Consider the following 16531-nt stretch of genomic DNA (forward strand, 5'->3'; position numbering starts at 1 on the left):
GCTGGGATGACAGCCACGTGTCACCAGGCTCAGCCAGTGTACCTAAGTCTTAACTCCAGTCCTGTCCACCCTGCTTGAGACTTTTCAGTGAGCTCTCATGGCACTTGGGATGAACTCAGAATGCCTCCATGGGCTTGAGCTGGTCCCTACTGCCCTTGTCATTGTGTTCGGGGACACCTGCTTTCCCTCAGGTCCTCTGGCCTCCCAAGATCCTTCCCACCGACAGCCCTGGCCCGCTCCTCCTTCCCACACTGGCTCCTCTCACGGCCAGTCTTGGCTGGGGTGTCATCTGCACCCCCTTTCACTTCTGCCCCCCGCCCACATCATGTTAGACTCTTACAACACACATCTCACTAAACTTTGGAGCTTCTGAATAGCATTTTGTTCTCTCACTGACGAGTAAAATTCTGTGAGACCAGGAACCATGTTTTTTTTTTTCACTGCTTTATCCCCAGTGCCAAACACCAACTGGCATGTAGTAGATGTTCAATGAACACTGTAGAACATTGAGTGAATAATGAAGCACAGTCCAATTTATTTCTACCATACTTACACCCTACCTCAAACTCCAAAGCCCAATTCAAGCATTCTCCCCGCTTACATCCCCATTTCCCCCCTCCATAAAGTCTTTCTGTGCTTCCCACTCTTCGGTGTTTAGAAACAAAGCATAGAAAGTCCCACAGATGCAGCTGGAATATAGTAGGTGCTTGGTACATGTAGCAGTCATTAGCAATGTGAGCACTTCTTCCAGCCTATTGCTGTGTTTCTGAAATGTCAGTCTTTCTTTACCACTTTCATGACTTTTCCCATATTCCCAGTACCATCTTCCTATTTTTTTTTTTTTGGTACCAGGGATCGAACTCAGATCCTTCCACTTATGAGGCAGGGAGCGGAACCACTGATCTAAATCCCCAGCCCCCATCTTCTTATTTTTGATGTAATTATTTTTTAACATGATGTTTTCCTTCTTAAATTGATGTATTTTTAAAGGAAAATTTATAGAAGGCGAAGTAAAAAGAAATGAGGTGTGTTATGTACATGTACCAACACCACAAAAGACTTATACAAACTTTATACTGCAAACGTGTACTAAGAGTATGACACTAATCGATTAGTGACAATACTAATGTGACAACTGTAGTCTTTCACCACGATACTAATGTGACAACTATTGTCTTTCACCATGACAGAAAGATGGAAATGTTTTTCCATCCATCATTATTAAAGTGATAACTATGTTCTTCTAAAACCACCAGATACCATTCAGAACCTTCAGTTGTATTGTACATTTACTGCCCCTTTACACTTAGCATTTATTATTTTCTACCTTATTAATTACACATCTATGTTTATACCTCAGCTCAGCTGGCTTGGTTCTCGTTATAACCTCCAGGGTTCTCTGGTTGATACTTTATGCAGAATATATGCTTAATGTGGTCTAAGTTGAGTCTGTTCAGTCTACTTAGACTTTTGAACCAATGTGATCAAAAGAGACAATTCTTCCAAAATATTTTCAAAAGTAGATAGGTTGGGAGATGATATTCAGGAGTTTCCTTGTGCTGTCTTCTCCTTCTGCCCTTCTGGTTTCCCATAGATACAACCCCAAACCATCTCCTCCAGGCCACCATAGTTAAATATCAAGGAAACAACTGGAAAGAACCAATGTAAGAAATGTGCTCCTTACATGCATGATTATACCTGAACAAACCCTTTAATTTCTAAGTGAAATAAGACTCAAACAAACCCAGAAAAAAACTGAATGTGTGATTTATTATATTTAAGATTGGTCTATAAGGCTTAAATATGTCTGTCATAGTTAACAGCAAATGAATGCAACTTTACAAAATCAGTATTTCGATACAGTACAGGACTAACTGTGGCAACTGTGCACTGGAAAATTAATATTTCCTCAATGCACATATTCAATCTGCAGCACCATTTAGAAGCTTCCACTAAAAACTCAAGCTGCAGTATTTATTACAAGCTCTACTTGGAACACAAGGCTACCTAAATCAAGCATTAGAGAAAGACAGTGGAGTCATTCAAGCTTAATATGTCAGATTTGGTACAGGATTAAAATACTAAGGCTTTTTAATGTCTTGGTTCAAATTAATAAATACAAACACAATATAAAAATATACACCAGGTGGTAAGGCTGCACGGCTTGTGACTGGGAAGCTAAATCTCGCTCTCGTACGTATGCAGGTATGTCTTGAGGGCCAGGATTTCTGGATAGCTGCGGCTGGTCTTTCGGAAGAAATCCAGACCGGTGAGCTGTTCGATGTCCCGCACACGAGCTGTATGCATCTTCATGAGGTCTTCTACCCATCTCGACTCATCCTCTGAGCTCTGCAAGGGAAACCAAGCAATCAGAGTCTGACTTCGCAGAGGGGGTCTCGCAGTGGTCACGGCACCAAGACCACAAGTGACCTCCTCGTGCTTCACACACCAAGCCCAGCCTGCTGCTCCCTGCTGACCTTCCTGTTCCACCGCTCCCCTGCATTCCTGCCAGGCAGCACCCCAAATGCCTGCCCTTGGCTGTGAACATTGCTTAGTGGCGATTAACTGCAGCAAACAGATGAAGGAGGGGAGGCACTTTCCTCAGTAGGCTCTCAATGTAAATCAGAACGAGGAAAGCCAGAGACCGCAGAAGATTGGATTATTGGTTCTTGTCCCAGCTGCTGAATGCGAAGTGGAGCCTGGATCACGGTAATCTACCATGCTCTTCTGCTTCCCAAGGAAAAGGGAGAGCCGGCATCCGGAGTACAGAATCACTGCACACGTGTGCATCCCAGGCTGCTCAGAAGCTCCCCGCATCAGCCACGTTCTCTGCAGTGCATGAGCACTGTAATAACGAGCCTCGCCTGATGCAGCTCAGCAGCTGGACTTGGCGGTGGGGACCGATCGAGGCCAGACTTGCTGGCTAGAGCCTTGGTCACACTATCTGACCTCTCAGGGCCTGGTTTCTTCATCGATTTTAAGGTTAATCATGCTTACTCCAGCAGCACTTTGGAAGCGAGACAAAAAGAGAAGAGGAAAGAAGAGGAAAATAAGGTCCAGAAACCTCACAGAAGAAAGGGAGGAAATTTTTTTTTTTTTTTTGCTTTCACTTATCTGTTTGCCGAAAATGTTCTCCTTGGCACAGACTGCAGGTGGAAGAAAGTCAAATGTCCCACATCACACAATTGACTTCGGGTCTAACTCAAGACTAAAAGGTAATTCCAGTGAAACAGTCCTTTGCATCTCAAAAGTACATTCGTTCATTTGAGAGAGAAGATGGGAGGAAAAGAACAAGACTGGAAAGCTGTATGTTAGGAAGAGTCACCGCTTGCATTAGCAGCCACGGGACAGCAGGGGCTTCACAGACCATTTCATTCCCTAACTGCATTCAAGATTTGCTCTTTCTGGGGCCGGGGATTTAGCTCAGTGGTTGAGCCACCTGCCTCGCAAGCACAAAGACCGGAGTTCGATCCCTGGTACCAAAAAAAAAGGATGTGCTCTTTCTAGAAGTCAGAGTGCGGCTGCGTGACCCAGGGCTGAGACTGTTCAGACACACCCTAGGCCCACTCTCAAGCAGGAGTGGCCTCAGCAAACTACCCACCAAGGCCCAGGACCTGCAAGGCTTTCTCAGAAAGCTCCAGCCCACACAGACCTGGACGGGGCGTCACAGTGGCTTGTGCCAAGCTAAACATGCACCGTGGGGCACTGCTTCAGGAAGCGAGGCCTGGCCATCCCCGAAAGAGGAAGGAATGGGAAGAACTTGCTTTGCAGGCTGGAGAAGTAAGGATATTAGCCTTCCGTGCCCCACCCTCTACCCAGTCTAACCACGATCCCCGAGAGTCTGGGGACAACCTAAATAGAACCCTGCCCGCATGGTACTGACCCATCCTCAGTGTGGCCACGTAATGAACCACGTAGGAGGTCTCCAGATGGGATAGGAGAGCTCAGAGCAGCAGAGTAAGCATGGGCTTGGATTTAGGGAGAATTTTCACATTCAGCTCATTTGTTTGATTTTTTTCGATGGTCAACCCATCCGAGTTTTCCTTTGTAAATCCAACCATTTGAAAATGTGGTCAGCAATGAAAAGAATTTTCCTAATTTAAGTCACGGCAAGCTGGGATTATAAGAATTCACAGGAGGAAAATGTGTCTTTTGCTACTTCTTTCTTTGGGAAGCGGTATGCCAGTTGCACCAGAGGGGCATTTTCTTCTGGCTCTCACATGCTAAACTATGATCTCTGACCCGTCACTAGGAAATACAGGCAATGGTGTGCATGAAGAAAATACGTTGTCAGGGTGTTGGCTGGCCACCCACAGAAGTAACTGTTGGTGGAGACTGATGAAGATGAAAAACTAATAAAATTATAAGAAAAGTTAGTGTGCACCAAGGTAGGAAGGAAAACTAAAAATAGCCAGGTGTGGTGGTGCACACCTGCAATGTCAGCACTCTGGGAGGCTGAGGCAGGAGGATGCAAGTTCAAGCCCAGCCTTAGCAATTCAGCAAGATGAATATATGTGAAGAGAACACAGACAGAGAGCTAGGCCTTGCAGGGAGACTAGAGGATTGGAAGCACTGTAATGCCTATGGGGTGCCGCACAGTGCTTGGATTAGGGCTTGTACACAACACAAACTCAACACTACTAATGCTACTACTTTAAAATGTGATTCCAAGCAACGTTTAAAATGTTATCTCCCACTCAGCTCCAGTATTCTGAACCTTCCCCGCATCCTCATTTTGCTTGGAATCTCATAGCCCCAACCGCCGCCCGTGACCGAAGCCACCGCCAAAGACCTCCACGGACCACCAGGTGATGCTCTCTGTTGCTGCTGCTCTTGCACAGGCCCCTCCCGCCCACTGTGTCGGCAGCGGCTCACTGCAGCTGCCCGCGGGTAGAGACGACGTCTAACGCACACGCTGTCGTTTCTCCGCAAGCAGCTTCCCGCAGTTTACAAGTGCGAGCACAGTGTGGTGACTGTGTCCTCCCGTAGCCGCAGCCCTGCTCCTCTGGTGTGTGGAACAAGGTCAGAGTCTGTCGCTTCCAAAGTCAGACTGGCAGCGCGGACACTGAGGGGCCCTCACCTTGGGCCTGCAGGCTGAGTCCGTGCAGGGCTGAGCTCTCGGTTCCCGTCTCCCCAGGACTCCCCCATCAGCACCCTGTGCCCCCACTGGGGCAGAAAGGGGCGGAGCATCAGCGCCAGCAATGGAGCGACTGCTGCCGCCCCCCAGCAAGCCGCAAAGGCAACCGATTACCAAGCTCTTTCGTCCTCTCTGTCTCTGTCTCTGTCTTTCTCTGAAAAACTTTCATTATGGACATTTTCAAGCATCCACAAGAGTAGTGAGTCTAACATGAACTCCTTCGAACTCTCACTCTGCTCCAACAATTATCAAAATCATGCTGCCTTCTATCTTCTTTTTACAAAATATGTATCCCTTTTCTAAAACTAAAAGCACCCAGACATCTTTTAATCATTTGTCAAAATCTGACGCACAAACATGTCAGTGTGTACACGCGTACACACATGCTCTGAAAACTAAAAGCCCCTGGAGCGCCAAGGTGCTATGCCTTGAATCAAGTCCTGTCGGCCCCTTTGTTCGTCCCACTAGTTGGGTCTTCCACACGCTTCCCAGTAAGTGAGTCTGCCTTCGGCGAAGGGAATATAAACTAAGAAACGAGCACTGGTCATCGTGGCACGTCCTCACTCACGTTGCAGCTTTCGTCGTTGTCGGGGCGGTGGGGCAGGATGAAGGAGGACACGGACAGGGGCCGTCACACTTGTCGGCCGGCTGAGTGAAGTCCAAGCAGCTGGTGAGGATGCTGTAGTAGTGAGTCGGCACCGGAATGGAGCTGCCCTCCACGTACCTGAAACAGGAGGTGAAATGAAATCACAGTAAACGCGGGCGCTTTCCTGTGCCGGGTGACCAGTGACTGCGCTGAGCCACGCCGGGTCACCCCAGTTCATGCCCCCGTCTGTCCTGTGCTCCCACCCCTCGCAGTGCCAGCCCGCTTCCGTCTCTGACCATGAGGTTTTCTCTGCCTGGAACCCACTGCCTTCCTCCCCTGGCAGGGGAGAGAGATATCCCAGGCAAATAAAGTGGCTTGGTCCCAGAGCTGGGGATGAGAAGGGGAGAAAATCGATGCTGCAGCAATGAGAGGCTGGAAGACTGAGTGAAGGACGCCCCAGGGGTTTCCGAGTGCCGGGCGGGAATGCTCTACAGTTTCGGGAGGAGCAGAGCCATTGTGAGAGCCGCGTCTTGGGAAGACAACTGTCAGAGTTGTAGGAAATGGACAGGTCCAGGAGACACTGCATGTAGGGGGACAACAGCTTTCTTGGGCTGCGATGAGATCCCGAACTCAGTTCAAAGAACTCATTTGCCAAGCGAAGTGCTAAGAACTGAGTTCTAGGGACAATCTTAGAGGTATAAAACACTCTTTTCCCATCGAGCAAAATGTCTTTTATTAGTTACCTTTTTTAAAATAGCATTCTCCTCTCTAAGTGCATGTCTGCAAATCACAATTAAACCATCCCTTCCATTCTGTTCTGTTCTCTGACTGTTTCATGCACATGGAAAATTAAAGGACAACTTATTCTGGGTTTGTTGTGTATATATCTTTTTACCTTCTTCACTAAACTGTAAGCTCTGCCTTATTCATTTATATTCCCAACAGCACCATGGAGAGAGATAGAAACAATCAGACTCAAGCAGTGTATTTCCTAAAATGAGTCTACCTCATTAGGAAATACAGAAAAAATATAGAAGAGTCTAAAACGTCTCCCCAGATAGAGGAGTTAAGTGGAAAATATCATCTTTTTATCAAAGAGTTGTTGAGAAATAAATGTCAAATTTTTCAATAGTTTGATACATTTTCTTTCATGGAATGAAAAATTGCAATTACTTACCATGAAATTCAAACTTCCATTCCAATCACGAATTCCATATTCAATCAAAGACTCAATCAAAGAAGTGAAGAATTTAAAAAGATATTTAAAGAATAAAAGATTTAAGAGATACCAACTTTTCTTTAGGACATGAATATTTTTTTTAAAGCTCTGAGTGATGTCTTTGACTCTAAATGTCATTCACTGAAGTGACATGAAAAGCTTACTGCGTGGTCTTCTCCTCTGTGTCGTGTAGGCCATCATAATCATAGTCAAAGATTGGTCCGCTTATCACATTAACTCCATTTCTTTCTGAAGCATATTTCTTCACCAATACTCTTTGGAAATAACTCCATACTCCTATGCAAAGACAAAATCAACTCTTCAAGAAAAAACTTGCTTCAGCCCGATTCTCTCAAGGATGCATTGTACAAGCTGAATGTCACAATCCCAGAGACAATAAGGCTTTGTGACTCATGAAAAGAATCTGTTCTGAAGCATTATCCATGTGTGTCATTTCTGAACCAGCGAAGGGAGAGACTTGGAACTAGGAGACACTGGAAGGGGAGCTTAGCCTAGGCCAGTGAATCAGGGAAGGATTCCCAGATGAGGTTATTGAGCTGAGCTCTGTAGAGTGGGGGTCTCCCAAGCAGAGATGGGGGCAGAACACGGCAGGCAGGAAACCCTAAGTACAGACAGCAGTGTGGTGTTTCTGAGCTGTGCAGCAGCCTTCTTTACCTTCTCTTCCATCCCCCATTGAGATCTCATCACTATGCCATCCCTGAGGTAGCCCTGACCTCTCCGCAGAGCTCCAGCTGGGTCACCCAGCCCAGTCTCATAACCCACATGAACATCTAGTGGGCTCATTTGACAGAGCACTGCTCGGATTCTGCACTCCCTTCCCAATCGGGCCACCCCTGCTGTCCCCATCATAGTCAACGGTACACCCACACACCCGGGTGTCCAGGCCAAAGTCCAAGCCTTGGTCCTGACTTCTCTCCACGCTGTGGAATAGGCACACACTCAGTGTTGTCTCCGCATCATCCCAGCCACCCCATGTCTGGCTGCCTGTCCTAAGCTTCCGTCCTGCCTGACAGGAAGCATGCAGAAGACGACTTCCTGGCTCCCAGAGAGAAATGCTTACCTTAGGCCATGTCCCATGCCTTCTCCATGCGGTAGGCAAATGGATTCTCTTACACCATAAATCAGATCACAGCACACTCACACACATGCACACATTTCTAACATTCCACATGATTTCTCACTGTAATTAAAACCTCAAATCCTACTTTGGCCCATCATGACTTCTCTGATTTTACTTCATACCCTTCACCACCTCCATCCGGTCCAAGCCTTTTTTTCCTGACCTCCAGCCTGGCCAGACTTGTTCCAGCTTTTGCATTTGTGCTTCCTTCACCTAGAAAACTCGTCTCCTGGTCTGTGCCTGTCTGGTTTCCCCTCCCTTTCAGCATCACCTGAGGACATCCTCACACACCCTAGCCCCAGGGTACATGAAGTCCAACTAGAGGAGCATGAGAGGAGGGGACAGAAGAGGAGAGGACAAAAGGCACAGCAGAGGGCAGGAAAGGCAAGCAGGGAAGTCGGTTCTCAAGAATTAGGTCCATCGCACCATGTGCCAGTCTACACGGGGGCCTGAACTTCCAGCTGTGCCCACTTCCCTCCTGCCCTTGCTAAGAGCACTTGGCCACTGCCCCATAATGCTTCCGCACTGCTCTGTATTTTCTGATCTCTACTCCAAAGGAGAAGAGCAAAGGAGCCTGCCAGAGACAAATTACCTTGGATATCTGCACTACAGAAAGGACAGTGAGGCAGAAGATCAAATGTTAAGAGGGAAAAAAGTGACAGAGAGAGAGAGAGAGAGAGAGAGAGAGAGAAACAACAATGAATGACAACAGTCAAAAGGCCAAACCCACGGAAATGCGGCATGTGAAGAAACCATTCCCCCAGTGCAGAACAGCAAGTTCTCTGTGAAAGGCCTTTTCCACACCAGCCTCGGGGTGGTACCATGTGTTTTCTTTATTACTGTTTGGTCAGAAAATGCATCAACAAAGCATAGGGAGATTCAGGAAACCCTGATTAGGGGCAATTAAATGAAGCTGCATTCTGTATAACATTGTGATAAAGTCACTAACTAGGACATCAAATAAACATTTTTTTCCTCTAAATCATGTGCGTCATTCACCAAGGTTAAGCTGGAGAGGCTTAACTGTCACTGATAGTTGGGACTCACCTGTTCCTGTTCTGAAACCCTAGTTCAGCCCTCAGAGTTCCCTATGCTAGCCCAGCCCTCTCTGCCACGCCAAGTCAGGGAAAAGCAATTCCTTGTCTGACCCATCCCACAACACAGAGGCCTTTCCACTAAAAAGGAACTAAAATGAGGGAAAAGCTATTCCACAATGCTTTCTCTATCTCTGAACACATGGATGGATGGATGATGGATGGGTGGGTGGATTAGTTAATTTTTATTGTGAGAAATAGAAAATGGATTGTTTTGGTCACTGGGCAATTAAGTCACAAATCCATGTAAGTCTTAGAAGTCAGGCAATAAAAATCCCTTAATTTTACAAATGGGAGGGTAAATAGAATTTTCATGATTATATAGACAACAGTCACAATTCTAAGAACTAGAACTTGGTTTTTTGGGGCCAGAGCTTACTGTGTTTACACAATTTATAGAATTGCACAAAAACATTTATGTCATATATAAATAAATCATGTATTCAAAGAGACTAACTAATAATTCTCAGAGTCCTAAAGTCTTCTAAAGTTAATATTCTCATGAATCAGATAACCAAATTTCAGCACTAACATCCAGAATACCTGAGCACCCCATAGGAGAGCAGTGTTAGTGGCTTTCACTGAAATGTTTGATGATAAATATAGACGTTAATGACAAGTGACCTTCCAGGCTCGGTGATGACTCTTTTTAACCATGGAAACAGTGAGCATTAAAACAGAAAGAACTGCAAGTTAGAAGAAAAACACAAACATGGACTGCCTCAGCTTCTGCCATTCACGACCTAGGTCACTTCTTGTGAGGTCAGTTTCTTAATTATAAAAAGGCATCAACTAGCTGCCAACTTCCCTTGCACATTCAACTTTGGGGTTAATGGTACAGAATTTATGTGAAAGCTCTTACAAAAAGTATAATGCTAACTACATGAAAGGTGTTATTATTATTAAAATCAATATAGAAGTAGAAGAGGTAAGTGGTAAATTTAGACATATTTATTTTCACAAGTCCCAGTTTATTAGGTAAATATTGGACTTACGTTTAAAGGCAGGGTACATTGGCACCATATTGGTCACAAGGAATGCATCATATTTAGCTTCTGGAGAAGAGCTCAGATCTAAGCATCAGGAAAACAAATAATGTCCATTGCTCAGCAGAATCTCCATCCACAGAAATCAATGTTCCAGAATGGTCCCAACCACACAAAATGAACAATCTATTCTTTTACTCTTCCTCCCTCGCCCTCTGGACAGTTCCTGCTTCCCCTCACCCTTCCCCTCCTCTTCCCTCAACAGCCCTCTCTCAAAAACTGCTTACAATGCCTTTCTTCCTACCTAGAGCTGCAAAACAATCCCTTGATCTCCTTAGCCTTAAAAAAATGTCATCAAGACAAGGAGAGCTAGTTAAAGGGCTCTAAGGGCTACTGTCTTAATGACTATTTCCCTTTCGGAGTCTCATTAGGGCTGAGAGGAGAGACACAAAGATTCCCTGGCACTTCAGAATTCCCTGGAGAGTTGCAGTTTTGAAAGCTGGTCACTTTTTGGCCAGCTTCAGAAGGGTCTTGTAGAAGTTAACTCCACAATGTCTCCATGGCCTCTCCTAAAGAAAACCCAAGCACTGAGAACCTGATGGCCAAGATTCTCTCCCCCAAAGGCCCAGGATGGTGTGGGTGAGCAGCCCCAGACCCCCAGTGACTTACAGGGTGGGAAGAGGAAGCCGTAGGACATCTGCTTGTCGTTCTTGTAGGCCAGGCAGCTCTGACTGATGCCTGGGGAGATGCGGACGTCAGGGCGGATGCAGCTGGCCAGGTGCTCAGGGATAAGAGAGACCTCAGCCTGCATGGGGGTCAGAGACAGTGAGAGACAGCACCGCAGACCTGGGGACAGGGACAGGGATGCCGGCTTCCTCTGCCCTGAACAGTCCAGACCACGCCCTGCTGTTTTCACTGTAGCTCCTCGTCTGATAGTCTGACTCCTTATAGCAAAGTCATAATTAGTTTTAAATACAATAAACCAGTCATTTTCAAGTAAAATGACTTAAGTAAAACAATTTATAAAGGTGAAATCGCACTGCTGAAATAATGGATGGGGATCCACAAAAGAGGCATGTATATGTGTGTTTTCTGTCTACAAAAATACATAAAATGAACAAGATCGTACATATGTGTACACAGTGCACATTAACGAGGAGCTGCCTGGGGGCAGTAGAAGTATTCTCTTCATTTATATTCAGAGGTCAAAAACATACCTCAATCACCAAATAAATTTTTCTAATTCTTGATATATAGCTTTGTATCTCAGCTTTGTCAAACTGAAAGCTCAATGCAAAACTAAAATTCAAACCGGATGCTAATCATGGGGGAGTTTGAGGGCTGTCAGGGAGTGCCTCAGAATTCCCGGTACTTTCCACTAAATCTTGCTGCTTACTAAAAACTGCTCTAAAAATACTCCATTAAAACAAACAAAGCACCTGGGTGTGGTAGTACATGCCTGTAATCTCAGCACTCAGGAGGCTGAAGCAGGAGGAGCACCATGAGCTTGAGGCCAGCCTGGGGGGGCATAGTGAGTTCCAGGCCAGCCTGAACTACAGAGAGAGACCCTGTCTCAACACTGGCTTTCGTAACTATCCTGTAACTTAAACAGAATATAAAAATGAAAAGAATTAGTATGCTGTCTTCAATATTCAGCATATTACCGTGGTAGTAGTGAAACACCAAATAAATATTCTAAATATCTTACAGTAGACCCGACAGAGAATTTCTTCAATCAGGAAAAATTAAGATTTATTTTCTAAGATAAAATTCTGTGAAGCAAGCAATTATTGTACAACTGTAAGGAATACAATGAAATGAAGACTATGAAGCCCAGTTTTCTCAACAACCTGTTTGGAAACGGTGTACGAAGTCCAGAGCGGCATCAGGGATATCTCGCTATAACCACTTTCGAAGTCAGTGTGATACAAGACGTCATATCTGGTCCGGTAAAGCACTGCAGGTCGTCCGTAGAGGAGATGTCTCTCTAGGGAAGAAAAAATAATAATAACTGCTAAATGCATATAAAGTTTTACATCAAATGCTAAAGAAATACTGGAAGCATCAAGTCTTCTAAAATTTGCTAGCTCGCTTATTAATAACATAGCACCTTCTCCTTAATTTAATCCAGTTAGTTTTCCTAGCACTTGGGTTGTAAATCTGATCACCTAAGCACAGGTCAAACTTGCAGTTATCCAAGCTATATTGTAACTAACTGCTGTACTTGTATTAATGCTCTTTTAGGGGAAGGAATTTTAAATCTGTGTAGAATGGAAACATGTAGCAAATTGTGGAGTGATCCAGCTGAATGAAAAACCGATAGGATTGGATTTTTGTAGAATTAAATCCTTTGACCTGTGAGGAGGTGTGTCAGGTAAACTGATGATTTAATTAAGAAGAAGTCTCTCTCTTACCATTATTTGCAAACTGTGACTTAAATATGCATTATTTCAGCTTAAAAAGTGAGCAGTAAGTAAGCAGCTTTGCCACCTGGAGGTCCACTCCTCAGGTAGGAGTTTAAAGGAACATGTATAGATAACGACGTAAGTGGACACTCAAGAGGTCCGTGAAATCCAGCAGAGAAGTCCATCCCTTACCGAAGGACTCAGACCCCGAACGCAGAGCCATCCGCCATGGGAAAGCTCTCCTCTTAGGGGGGAATCTCACTCTTCGAGGAAGAAGTTAGTGTGCAAACCTTCATTCCAGTATAAGCTAAAACTTTTTAGAAGTCGGGGTCCCTACAGATCAAACTATTTAGAGATTGAGGTTTAGGCAATTCAGGATTTCCTAAGTGATAAAAACTTTTTAAACTATTATTTGTATTAGGAAAAAAACCAGTTCTGGCAAGTACTTATTAAATTATGTATACATGTTGCTTTAATTAAAGTGTTACCATTCTATGCAATGGAGAAGACCTTTCATAGAACACTTTGCAAAACCCTCCTACGGAGAACTGCTGATCGGGGCAGTGTGACCCACAGTATTGCAACACCAGCCGCCTGGGGACTTCGCTTCCTCAGCATTGCGGTAAATGTGGAAGCTCTGCTTAAGCTGCCAATTTGGGGACCCACCCCTAGGAATTAGAACGTTAACATGACAATAGGAAATAAGTTAAATCTAAGGAATAAATTACAAGCCAGCACATCATTACAGTAGTACGTGGAGGCAATCAAGCAACCCAGACCCTCCTTCAAAACTCAAACCAAACCTTTTCTAGGTTCGAAACTTCCATTAATGTTTTCCTTGTTTTCATTTTTGCTGCTTCTGAATTTCCTGGTTTCAGCTGGAAGTAGAAGTATCAGAATTTTTTGAGACGCTCTTCTCTTTTTATCATGCAAGTTGTAATGCTTACTGAGCACGTTTCTCCAAACTTAAATTCAAGCCTAGCCTCCCATTGACTCCGAATAGGGAACAAAACAGCAACCATGCTTTACATGAATAAAACCCTCTTTATAGAGTGGCCACCAAGCAATACTGTGAACAATCTGTAGACTCCACCAACTCTACTCTTCCTCCTACAGTTTCCTCTTTCCTCGGCGTAGCACTCCCTGCCACAGCAGCTGCCTCCTGACAGCATCCTGCTCTCCGGTGTGGCTGGCAGCTCTCTCACACTCTGCACTCTTTTCTCTCCACCAGCAATCACTTTTCCAGTCTCCTTCAGCAGCCCTGCCACTTTTCCTCAGTTCATCCATTAGCACATTCTTCCCATCCAACCTTTCCTGAGAACTTTGTGGCAGGTTTTGAGCTGCGGTGGATATAGTGAGCAAGGCGGTTAAGACAAGGCGTTCTGACCCTCAGAAAACTGCAGCTCGGGCCGGGGAAGATGAACATGGTGACAATAACCGACACACGACAGAGTCAGCCCTGCAGAGCTGTCTAGGGTGCGATGGGGAGCAGGAGGTGACCGGCGTCACACACAAGGGTGACATGGCCCCAGTGGTGCCCTTCACAGGACACAGAAAATTAAGCCAGGGTGACAACACACCCCAGACTATGCCCACGGCCCTGGCATCACTGTTACTAATCGCCATTTTGTACTCAAAGTTCATGACAAGTAATACGGTCACAGAATTTGGACACCATGGGAGAGGGGTGACGGGGAAGGGACAGGAGGCACAAGACCGCCAAGCCATCTTAAGATTCACTTTCCTCTGAGCTGTTCCCTAGTGAAACTCCTCTGTCTCTACTCGCTCTTCTGCTCTGTGTATACAGACTCGGTTCACTTCAGAACTTTGGGCTTTCAGCTTCCAAACTACTGACACAACTGCAGTTTTTGGAACAGAGCTGGAGCACAAATACATATTATTATCTAATTTGCTTTTATTCAGTCATTCCTGGGCATAAGAAAAAAAAAAAAACAGTGGTTTTGACAACATCCTAAAATGCAACTGAGATTCCCAACTGGCACCCTCCCCTTAAATTGTTAAAAGCCACCTGGTCTCGCCAGGTTCATGGTTTCATCCAAAAAAGAAGTGAAATAATCTTTGCAGTGAGGAACACACATTTTAGATCTGACTGTTTCCGTTTATCAAATAGGAAAGAATCACAGGTCCTCTGACACAGCCTGACTCCAGCAGCCTCCACGATCTCCTGGGTGGGCCATGTGTCGCATTTCTGTTTAGAAGAAACTTACTCAGGCCAAAAAACGTACTTGAATCTCAGACTTTACATGTGTTACGATCTTTACCTCAAAACCCAGCCTGTGGCCCTCTGTGTTTGCCGTGTGTTTCTGTGATTTCTTTTTTATCTTTTCCTTTTCTTTTTCTTTGTCTTTTTTTCAGTAAATGACTCGATTTAAGTAACTAGAGTAGCCACATTTTGTAATATTTACTTTTGAAGATCTCCCAAAATTTTGGATGCAATAATCGTACGCTGTGTAGGGTACAGCGATATTCCAACACGTGCATGCACTGTCGTGACCGTCAGATGGGTGTCACTGGTGTACTCATCACCCAAACGTGTGTCATCTCTTGGTGCTCAGTGTCCTCTCTACTAGCTATTTCAAATACGTCATCAATTTTCGTCACCCTACTGTGCTGCAGAGTATTACATGTCAATCTCCCACCTCCCCAATTCACCCTGCCCTGTGACCCAGCCTGGCTTCTGGATTTTCTCAGACGGGTCAGGTCAGCTTCTTACTCACAGAATTCCAGACACAGCCCCTCCCGAAGGCCAGAGCCCTGTTTACAACGGAGTCTCTGGAGCTCTCCCCCTGGGCCACGGCTCCCCTCCAAAGACCACACTCGGCACAACACTGAGAGGCCAATCTTTTTAAGTGGTGTGCACTTCCCCGCGCTCATCCCTTCTGCCTTCCAAAGTTTGGTGGTGCCGACTGGAGTTTGTGTTTCTTTTCCCTCCTCAGCTTCCTGATTCATATTCCCACAGATTGGCTGGCTGACTTGGAGCCACATGAAAATCTCTCCTTTTTGGGTTTTTGTTATGTTTTTAAGCATCCGCCCCCACAATAATATACTCTTACATTGTACCACAAAACCTCTACACAGGGTCTTTCCTTTTCCTGTGTCCTTTCTCTTTCTTTGCCTTAGGGGTGCTAATTACACCCACAGCCCTTTCGCCCTCCCCTGGGATCCCATGATGCCTCCACTAGTGCCCTGTTCTTTCTCACCTCAACCCTTAAAACACGATCCTTCATTCATCTCTTGCTCAGCCCTACAGCAGAACCATAACTGTGTGGAGAGCAACTTCGTCTGTGTTAATTCTTCACCTTATCCCCCGCCATCTCCAATGATGCTGATCACATAATAACTATTTCACAAATACCCACGGGTAAGCCAGTTCTCTATGGAAAAAAAGATACGGGCTGGTGTCTACGTATGCCGTGCCTAAGGTAGTCCTGAGATAGACTCAGGACAGGTATCTCCGCTTGGCTGATGAAGGAAGTGGAGGTTTATGATTTGTACAGCATAACTCAGCTGCGCAGCAGCACTCAGACGAGGCCTCTGACCTTCTGGCGCATTAGCCTTCTCCTTAGCCCTGGGCAGTCTCCATTCGGATGCTGCCTGCTGGGTTATCCCAGTGGAGGACACAGTGGAATGAGGTCCAACTACTCCTGGGCTTCAGCTCTGTCTGAGTGATGCCTGCTAAGGCAACATTAGTAATCTCTAACGAAGACAAGACTTTGGATCAAAGCATTTAGGATTCCACAAACAACTTCCAAACCCTGTTATACACTGGCATTCTCTCTTAGCATCCTCTCATTACGCCAACACTTAGAATAAGAAGCACTTTCAGGGGAAATCACACAGGCTTGAAGGGCGTGGAGTACCTGAGCCAAATCTTCTCTCAGCTCTACAGCTCTGTAATGCATAACTTAACCACCAAAGCCTTCTGTCTTCCTGGCACACTGA

At 45.4% G+C, this 16531-nt stretch overlaps 1 protein-coding gene across 1 annotated transcript in view; it reads right to left on the bottom strand.

Annotated features, from left to right (window-relative positions):
* Positions 1-1751: 1751 nt before the first annotated feature.
* The window catches only part of Enpp2 (ectonucleotide pyrophosphatase/phosphodiesterase 2), a 95759-nt gene continuing 80979 nt past the window's right edge, over positions 1752-16531 (bottom strand). Inside the window, 8 exon segments of the mRNA XM_013074127.2 lie at positions 1752-2349; positions 5706-5761; positions 5764-5861; positions 7107-7239; positions 10173-10250; positions 10833-10968; positions 12014-12150; positions 13372-13446. Of these exon segments, the coding sequence (XP_012929581.2) occupies positions 2179-2349; positions 5706-5761; positions 5764-5861; positions 7107-7239; positions 10173-10250; positions 10833-10968; positions 12014-12150; positions 13372-13446 (884 nt within the window). The 3' untranslated portion in view covers positions 1752-2178.

Source organism: Heterocephalus glaber, unplaced genomic scaffold (genome assembly GCF_053883595.1).
Source record: "Heterocephalus glaber isolate CG9 unplaced genomic scaffold, H.glaber_assembly_v1.0 deba00001555, whole genome shotgun sequence".
NCBI classification, from domain to species: domain Eukaryota; kingdom Metazoa; phylum Chordata; class Mammalia; order Rodentia; family Bathyergidae; genus Heterocephalus; species Heterocephalus glaber.